The 10498-nt window shown below is 36.2% G+C and overlaps 1 protein-coding gene across 1 annotated transcript in view; it reads left to right on the top strand.

Moving 5' to 3' along the window:
- Positions 1 to 4213: 4213 nt before the first annotated feature.
- Positions 4214 to 10498, top strand: part of LOC101569535 (cadherin-10) — a 122126-nt gene continuing 115841 nt past the window's right edge. Inside the window, exon 1 of the mRNA XM_004641819.2 lies at positions 4214 to 4444. Coding sequence (XP_004641876.2) covers positions 4214 to 4444 — 231 coding nt within the window. The remainder of the gene's footprint in view (positions 4445 to 10498) is intronic.

The following is a 10498-nucleotide window of genomic DNA, read 5'->3' as shown; positions in this document are numbered from 1 at the left end:
TTGGAACTGCAGTCACCTTGTATTTTATTTTCCCATCACTCTAGCAGAGTATTTAATTTAGGCTCTGAACTACTAAGCGCAGAACAGTTATAAATACATTTTGATTTAAGGCTTGACTGAAGTCCACAGTGTTACTGTTAAAATTATGTGGTCTCACTACCTTGGAACTAACTCTGAGAGAGTTGGAAATAGAGTCAGGGATACTCCCTGAGACTTGCTGAGGGAGAACTTTAGTAGCTAGAATTATCCCAGGAATTCTTAATTTACAATGAAATTTAAGGAGCACTTGTTACAAGGAAATATGAGACTGCAGAATGTAAAGGGTGGATTACTAGATCTTATCTTGTGTGTGATTTTATGTTCAATTATATGTAAGAGTAAAATAAGAAAATAAGAGTTTGAAATAAATTTCTTCATTTTATAACTGGGAACTGCAGTAGAGATTTTATTAGTTTCGTTAACATACACTAATTACATTGTATTGTACGCTGGTCTTCACATATTTGATGCCTTTCAATTAAATACTTTGTAATTTCAAAAAATGCAATGGGTCCCTTATATAATGTTTTCATATGGTAAAATCAAGCTTTTAAATTAATCATAAATAGTCCAATCTATTCAAAAAAGCTACTTAAAAATATCATTAGTTAATTAGTTAATTCAAGGATTAGATAAAGATAGATTCAGCATGTATTTGCTACTGAGGAAAATTCAATAAGGATAATCAATTGAACAAGGTGAAACCTAGAAATTAGCAGGAAAGTAGTTTGTGAATATGTGAAATACCTTATTAGGTTTGTAATTTAAGCATGAAAATAAGGTAATATAAAACAAAAATTTAAAAATTATTACAGATATTGGAATGAAGTAGGAAATTCAGACGTTATCTTCACAGTAGTACACATGTTCAACAGTTTTAATTGATTTCAGTCATGGTGAAATGGGTTTTGGAAAATTAATTAGCTAACACCCTGTAGGATATATTTTAAATAAGAAAAATTGAGGCTAAGGAACCCTGTCAGTGTATGTTTCAAGTTCCTTGTCATGCATTAATGATCATTAAAAATAGTGTTCAGCACGTTGAAAGGGGCAGAAAAGCTGTGGCCCTTGAAGAGAAAGCAAGCACAATAAATGCACAGAGTGACCACCTCGTAGGTCCACTTAGCTAAGTGTAAATGTCAAGGATGTTCTCCAACTGAGGGAGAATAGTTGTTTGTAACACTGATGATGACTGAGCAATGCCTGAAACGTCTACATACAGGCGCTAGCTGTGCAGAACATACCCGGGGAGAAACACTTTGGGAAAATTACATGATCGCTTCATGAAGCTTGTTATTTCTATGGAATCTTGGGTTTTTTAAAACACTTTTGTGAAATAGTATTTATGAAAGCACATTTTAAATATATTTAATTAAATTATACATTATTCTAAAATTCTTTCACAAATTTATTATTTGTTTATTTTTATTTATCTTATTTATTTATTTACATTACTGGGGATTGAACTTGGGGCCTTGAGCTTGCCAGGCAAGTATTATTCTACTGAGCAATCTCCCTGGCTAGTAAATTTATTATTGAATAGCTGATAATGGAACAGTGGAAAACATTATTATTTGTAAGGCAGAGCTCCAATTATTTATTGACACATTTTTGAGATAGTTTTCACATCTTCCTTCCCCCAAATATTACTGCTTTGTCTTTTAAATTGCTAGGAAGCTTATTTCTTTTCAAGTGATCATAGATATGGAATGCAGTTGCTGGTGATTTAAGATAAAAGACAGAAAAATCTGAAATAAGAGTGACTCATTTCAAGAGTTCTTAACACTTTATTTAAAAGTCAGTGAAAACTCTTAATTAGACACTCTTCTTTTGCAAATACTGTAAATTTCTAGGAAAAATCACATACCACATCCCAAGTCACAAAAAACACAAAAAACAGGTTTGGTAAATGTTAATACTTAAAAATCTACTCCTTTTTTATTTCTGTGATGTCAGTGCTTTGGAATTAAAGACCATTTTTCCATCAGATAATTTCTAATCTTCAAGTAGAGTATTACATGATATATTTTAATAGAGTTTGTATCTATTAGGTTTTATGACTTCACATGCTATTCAGAGCTTCACTGTTATTTAATATACTCAAGGGAAATAATGTTCCCCTATTAATCATATCTCTAAAGCCCATTTACATTAACCTTTCAATCTTTTTAATAATAAAAGAAAAAGCAAACAGATTGCTAACAAATAATTGTGGATGAAAGCATAAATATAAATGCCAGAATGCTTGGAATGGATTACTGTGTAAGACAAATGTAATTCAATATTTTTGATTTTCAACCACTTTTTACAACAAATAGAAATAATATCTGTCAGTTGCAGAAAAAAATTGAAAATCAACAAAAAAAATTTAAAATAAAAGTAATCCTACTCTAGGATGAATTGGGAATGAAATAATTTATATTGTAAAATCATGCTTTTCTATCCAAAAATAGTAGAGTTTATAAACATAAAATAAATAATGGCAGTGTTTTACATTAACTTAAAATTTACACTGTTAATTCTTTTGAGTAGGTTATTGAATATCTAATATGTGCAAAATTGTATTCTAGATTCAATGAAGGGAATAATAGAAAAGAGCCTAAAATTCTCTTCCTTCATGTAGAAGAGTGACAGAATATATAAATGCTAAATGCACAAAAGGCATGCAGTATATGAAACAACCTTCAGGGAGATCTAAAGGATGCAGGGGATTCAAGTGGCTATCAAAAATTCAGGTCCAGGAAACATGGAGAGATCACACTCCAGGAAGGAAGTGTGTTTCAAGGTGAAACAAGGACCCTGTGAAGGAGAAAAAATGATCAGGAATGAAATGCAGAACCGAAGTGAGTCAGCTCAGAGAGAGAGTCAACAGAGTCTGCAATTACGTGTGACATTTTTGAGTAGATTGATTCTTACTCACACTGAGATCTGAAGCCAAAGGAGTACTCCATGCAGAAAAGTGACTTGATCCATCTTATATTTTGATGGAATTATGTTGGAGATTTGGTTGGGAAAATACTGGCCAGAAGAGGGGTAGAGAATGCTGAGTGGGTTAATGCCATAGTATGACTTGGGCTTCATGGATAGGTGGAAATAGTTTTGTTAGAAGACAAGCACACAGCCGGGCGTGGTGGACGCTCCCGTAATCCCAGCACTTGGGAGGCAGAGGCAGGAGGATCAATGTATGTTTGTGGCCAGCCTGGAATACTGAGTTCAAGGCCAGCCTGAACTGCACAGTGAGACCCTGTCTCAAAAAGCAAAAGAAAAAACAAATGAAATGCACAGCATAGCAGTTGACATAACTCGATCTTCCTGCCCACATTATGTTTTGAATTGATTCACTGAAGTAGTGAACTCTTTTACACACAAGGAAATCCCCAGTTTCTCCACAGACTACTTGAAAAAGATAGAGAAATGAGTTCAACTGAGACGTTTCTTCTTTAATGTGTTTTGTTGTTTCTGACTTTACTTTGACCTATGAATGTGATTAAATTTGATGACACTATGCCAATAATAAAAAAGAAAAAAAACTTCAATATCATTATATTTCACAAGTAATGGATGATTTCTGCTGTACATTTGCATTAATATTTTGTTTTCAAAGTTTTAATTTATGTGAAGCTGCACCAGAAACTATATTCAAAATAAAATCCATCTCTCCACCATGTAAGAATTAGAATTATTGAAAACTGTTAAAGTACCAAAAGAAAATGGAAAGTAAAATCACTTTGCTTCTTTATAAATTGTTTGAAATTATTGACAATTGTATTTTTTTAAATTCTAGACATTTTGTGAAATAAGTATTTCCCCAAACCAATCATATGAAAATAGAGCAAATATTTTGTCCACTATTATTAGTAAATTATTGACATGTTAAATTTAAATTGGCAGATGAGAATCATACTTTGAATGGGGCTGGAGAGATAGCTCAGTAGGTTCAGGGCTTGCCTAAAAAGCACAAGGTCCTGAGCTCGATCTCTGGTGCCACTAAAAAAAAAAACTCATACTTTTGTCAACTGACTTTTTTGTTTGCTTGTTGTTTATTTGAAGCTTTTGGAGCGATGTACAAACCACTGATGAAATGTTGGAAACCAGCTGAAACACAGTGAAACCAAGTCCAGTGAAAAGGACTTCTTTCTCTTTCTCCGTGTTGAGATTCGCTACCAAGTAAATTATGACAATATATCAATTTTTGAGACTATTCCTACTCTGGGTATGGCTGCCGCATCTGTGCTCTCCAGAGATAATGTTCAGAAGGACTCCTGAGCCTCAGCGAAGGGTTTTAGATGCACGCAGACCAGGGAACGACGGCAAAGTTCTGCAGCGTCAGAAACGTGGCTGGATGTGGAATCAGTTTTTCTTACTGGAGGAATACACAGGATCGGATTATCAGTACGTGGGCAAGGTAAGCGTCAGATGAAATGACAGGCATTTGCATTCCACTTCACAGGTTTACTCAGGAAAGGTACAGGTCTTTGGCATCAACACTCCTGTAAATTAGATTCTCCAGATTTGTCTAGGGAATTTTTATTTACATAATATAATTCTAGTTTGAAAAACCATGGAGTGAATACAACATTTTAAATACAGGAGTTCATTTATTAAATTAATTCTGCTAAATAGCTCTTGCATCAAAGAAGTATTAAGATTTCAGTTTTGAACTGAAGCTTAGAAAGCAATGAATAACTTACCACACTATATAAATGGCCACATGTATGTGTCTATGTCTGTGGGCACAACATTTTTTTTAAGTTCAGTGAGCAAAAAAAAAAAAAAAACAAGAAAGATTTTAAGTCTTTTACATTATGACAAAGCAAGTGGTATTAAAACTGACCCATGAGAAAACGTACGACAACACTTTTGCAGGATAAAACCTATTCCACATGCTTGAGTTCCTTAGTTTTCGTAAGACACAAAAGGGAAAGCTTTGTAGAAAGTAAAACGAGCCAGTTAAAGTTATTGCAATATAGGTGGAAAGAAAAGAGCATCATTTGTTAAAATTCGCTCAACTTTTATCTTTTTTTTGGTAAGATTACTGTATTTCCTCATAAAAGGAACATTTCAATAATTTTTATAGGTGTCAACTAACCTTTTTTCAAACTGGGCACACATCAAATCTAGCATCATGGGAGTTTTATTATGTAGAGAAACTTTTAAACCATCAGTACAAATGCCAAGATACTGGATAAAACACTCACAGGGACTTTTTTAAACTTGTTTTTGGATAGTTCACAAACATTTCGTACATAATCCCACATACAACAGAGAAATGGTACATCTTTTTCTTGTAATTTACATACAATGGAAAACATGTATACATATTTATACAAAGTTTAACTAATAGACACTAAAGTGTTGACAGTTTAATAAGTCTATCGGTGAGAAACGTAATAAAAATAATCAGAATTTATTCAGCATCCACCAATTCCATAACCAAGTGATATTTTAATAAAACCCACTGCCAATTAGGCTTCTGGAATATACTTATATTCTTTTTTCAATTCCTTATACTGCTGCCCACCTTGGTTCTTTACCACTAATAGAAAATTGCTGAAAAGTAGGGACAAGCATTTGCAAAACCAAAAATCCTCCAGCTCATTATAAGCATGATATGTACGATGGAAATTCTTCCCAAGCAACAACTGGAACCATTGAGAAATCACCAGAACTGAATTTGCCAATATATTTTGCCTGTACCTAAGAGATATACTGCACTCACTTCCAACAGAGGAGCTGAAAATCACTTAGTGTTTAGTTTAGGGGTGCATTGAGAAATTCAGCCACCATTTGAAAATTGACTGTCTTTATTTAAAAAAATGACCACCAAAATAGATATACTAAATTTATTTTTAAAACCACAAAACGTTTCTTAGAAAAGAGCATCACAATAACAGAACTTAGAAAAAAAGGGGTATACAGATGAATGTCCATTTTGTATCTGTTTATTCAAAGTGGTTAGGATAGATATATAGTTACATTCTCTTAATGAATAGAATGATTTGTTCTAATGGTGTTTGTAAATAGGATCTCAAGTCCACATCTTGTACAGCAATTAACCACTAAGAAGAATATTTTCAGTGTGTTAGTTATTGAAACTGTCCTACCGCTTTGATTTGAAACTGTCTCATTGCTATCTGTTTATCAATAAAATTATGAAAAAAAGCATCACATTCTACACACTGCTGTACACAGACGCACGGACATGTGGACCATTGTTACTTTCCTCCCTGTCCCACTCCTCAAATGTTTACAGTGACTACACAAAGCAAGGTGTTCACAATAAGTACATGGGGAAAATTTTTTTTAAACCACCAACAATGAACAAAAAATAAAATCCACTCACTCTGCAGCTGTTTTAAAATTTCAGTGTTAGTTTTTGCACACCATCCCCCATCCCTGTTTGAAAGGAACTAAAACTTTACATCTGGTGAACAGCAAGGATTTCACTACACCTCAAATGCAGAACACCTATGAAGCAGAGGAATGTTGGTTCTTTAAACAGAAGCAAATAAAAAAAAAGATGTAGGACTCCTTCAGCTCTTCACTAGTCTTAGAAAAGCTTTCCACAATACTACTTCACCCTGTTCTGTAGCAAATACTGTGAGTTCTGTATCTGGCCCTGTGTTCCTTTAATGGTAATGATCTGGTCTTAAGATCCTTCTAAGGGCTCATCAATTGCAATAGAAGTTTCCAACTCGTGATGGATTTGTTTAATCCGCTGACCACCTCTGCCAACAATAGATCCAGCCAATCTTTGGCAACAGTTACTTGTGTAGTAATAATAGCTCTACCGAGATCCCCATATGAGCCACGACCCCTGCATAGGACTAATCATATCCAGAGCCACCCTGTGGTTCATATGCCATCTGCCATTTTGATGGGCTCCACATATCTACCGCAGAGTTCCAGGTTTCATCAGCACTAAAACCAACCATGCCATCATAGCAGTCTCCAGGTCTTCCTCTTCTATCATAGGCAGTTAGATCTCCTTCTCGTGGTGGTGGTGGTGGTGGTGGTGGTGGTGGTGGAGGTGGAAGAGGAAGATTCCGAGCTTTGCTACCACCCTGGCCACCTCGACCAGGAGGAGGGGGTGGTGGTCCCCAACAATGGCTGATGTCATCATAATGTCTTCTAGAGGCAGTTATAGGACTCCCAACTCGGCTAGGAGGCATTTTGTCAAAACTACCTCTCCCCCGCATAGGAAATGCTCTGTCAGTGGAATGAGGACAGCATTCTTGGAAAAACTAGATTATTTTCTGAGTGTTCTCTTGAAGTTCTTTGATTTTAACTCCTTTGACCCCAATAATTCTTCCTGCCAAACTGATGAATTAACAGTCTCAATTGCTAGGTATTTCAGTCTCCAGCTGATCAAGGTAGAGGCACAAAATGCTTTTTAGTTACTGGACACATAGTGACAGTCATCTAGTTGTAGTGGGGAGGGTTCCAGTCTCTAAGGACAGGAAACCGGGAGTGAGCCACACTAAAAGGATGAGGAAAAGAGTAGGGAAAGAAGCACCCAAACAATTAAGTCCTAGAAGGGATGGTGCATACAGTTGCTCACAGTCAGATTCACTTCCTTTTTAGTGTTGATAATTTAAGCATTCTGCTGCATCAGATTCGAGCAGGAGCTGGCTGGTTGCAGTGGGTGGTGGCAACTGCAGGCCCTCTTCCAAGGTAGGGGTGGTTTTCTTCAGAATTGCTCCAGTTGCTTCAGCATCAGCACTGATACTCAATATGTGCTCAGGCACTGCTGTCTGGGACTGAAACACTGGCATTGTAGTCTGTGCAGAAAGCTTTAATGTTCTTGCTTCCTTTTCCAATCACTGCCCCAGCATTCTTGCCCCAAAGGAGAATTCATAATTCAACCATCTCGTCATTGTTTCTAGATCTTTTAAATGCTTGTTCCTCTTCCATATCTTCTGCAGCACGTTTACCAAATTCACCATTGGTTTCAGTGTTAGGGAAGGTTGCCTCTAGCTGCTCAGTTTCCATTTTCTCGTATTAAATGGACACACCAATCTATGCACTGCAAACAAATGGGATCAGGCAGGATGCCGAGGTCCGTGCAGCAGAGAAGCAAGGAATAATGGCGGCCGCAGTGCCTCCCCCCTGGGCGCCCTGCTCCTCCCGCGTTTGCTCACTCACTAGCTCAGCTTTTGTCTTCTAAGAAAAATTATTTTTGAAAGAATATATTTTCATTTATTTTATTTATTTATGATTAGGCTGGGGAGATAACTCAGTGGCCTAAGTGCCTGCCTAGCAAGCACAAGGACCCTGGTTCCAACCCTGGTACTACAGGTCATGCCATCCCAGAACCCCAAGCGTACCATGATGGCTACTGAAACCAGGTGTGGTGGCTCACTCCTGTAATCTCAGCTCTGGGGAGGCTGAGGTGGGAGGATCTCTACGCATCTGAGCTGTATAGGGAGACCTTGAACCAAATAGATAAGTAGATAAAAATAAATGATTTTTAAAAAGTAGTTATCTATGATTGTTTGGCTTTTGAGACAGTGTCTCTCTAAGTAGTTGAGGCAGGCCTGCATTCAGTAATTCATCCAGAATGGCCTCAAACTCATGCTAATCTTCCTGTCTCAGCCTCGAAGTTCCGAGATTATAGATGTGTGCCACCATGCCAAGCTATTTTCACTATTTTTAAAACTTGATTTGTTTTATCGTGGCCCACTTATTGCTGTCTTTTAAAAATATTTGATAATATAGAAATGATGACATTAAAGATGAACTATATTGACTGAAAAGATCAAGGTAAAGACGCACCAACCTAAGCAGTCTTAGCAAAAAGTAAGAAGTAGCAGTCTTATGCCAAGCCTCACTGATTAAATGACTGACAGCACCGAATGATGGTTTATTTTATAGATTTTAAAGTGGGAAACTTTTGGTTATCAGAGCAACCATATAAAAATTAAATAATGGAAATCTTGACCATAGAAATTACAAGCAGTTTTGTTTGGTTCTTCCAGGATATTTAGATTATTTTCATCTGTCTCCCCTTGCCTAGTCCTAAATGAGTATTAATAAATGTTTGGTAAAGTGAGTTATCATGACTGTCATATACTCCGCAGGATTGCTTACCTACTACTTTACCTTTTGTTTTTTCCAGCAGACTATCAATACTGTAAATCAAGAAATGTGCTTTGTATTTTTGTCAACATCCCTTAGAACGTAATAATGATTTAATATTGAATTAACTAGAATCATAGTGAATTGAATTGAATTTGCTCAGCCACATGGTGCACTTGTCTCTTTGACAGAGAAAACTGGTGCAGAATTTTTGCCCACTGTGAACAACTAAATCTGCAAGTACTTAGTTTGTATATACATCATGATGTGTATGTCAAATTCCATTCTTGTTACTTGCCTTTATAAAAGCGCAGCATAAAACAATTCTATCTCAGTTACTGTTCTCTCATTGCTGAACAAATACCCAACAGCTAAAGTGAAGGAAGGAAAGATTTATTTAGCTCATAGTCACTGGAGGTTTCATACTCAGTTCATTCTCAGCTGGCTCCAACACAGAGAGACACATGGCAGAGAGCAAAAGGGAGGAGGAGGAGCAATGAATGTCAACAGAGAACAAGTCCGTCTCTCTTCTGTTACATTCACCTGTCTGCCCCAGGCTGGGCATAGCATGCACATGCGTAATCCCAGCGGATCATGACTTAGTCACACACTCTAAGAGTCGGCCCCATAGCTGCATGAGGCTTTGGGGGGACAACTAGATACGACCTATAACAACTTTAGTAAGCACAGAAACAAGGGACCTTTAGATCACATCATTCATCGCTTTCCATATAGTACGTGCCAAACAGTTCATCAGATATAAGTGGATTCTCTGAAAAGAATCTATTTTTTACTATTTGTTTTGAGTTCATTTTATAGTTTCTGTGGTTTATTCAAGTAATAGACTATGAAATAGAAATTTCAGGTTTTTTGTTTATAGTATAGTATTATGTGAAATATTTATTTTTATTCACTAGTCATACAATTTAAATTTTTTATATAGAAACCTAAAGGAATTAAAAACACTCACTATAATAAATATAAGTTGAAACTAAGATATATTTTAGTCACAAAGTGTAACAAAATCCTATAATCTCTTATATACACTTTCGAATGCCATTTTAACAAATTCACTATGGAGTTATCTTTTTCCTTTCCTAAATTTCTCTTTCAGCTTTTCCTTTCTGTAAGACAGGCAGTGAAGCTAAGTATTTCAGTCTCCGGCTGATCAAGGTAGAGGCACAAAATGGTTTTTAGTTACTAGACACAGAGTGACAGTCATCTAGTTGTCGTGAGGAGTGCTCCAGGCTCCAAGGACAGGAAACCGGGAGTGAGCCACACTGAAAGGATGAGGAAACATATTCACTGGAAGAAAGATAGCCTCTTTAACAAATGCTGCTGGAAAAACTGGCTCTCTACATGCTGAAAACTCAAACTTGAC

This window comes from Octodon degus, unplaced genomic scaffold (genome assembly GCF_000260255.1).
Source record: "Octodon degus isolate 3935 unplaced genomic scaffold, OctDeg1.0 scaffold00143, whole genome shotgun sequence".
NCBI lineage: Eukaryota > Metazoa > Chordata > Mammalia > Rodentia > Octodontidae > Octodon > Octodon degus.
The sequence above is the reverse complement of the archived record's forward strand: the minus strand, read 5'-3'. Positions and strand labels throughout refer to the sequence as shown.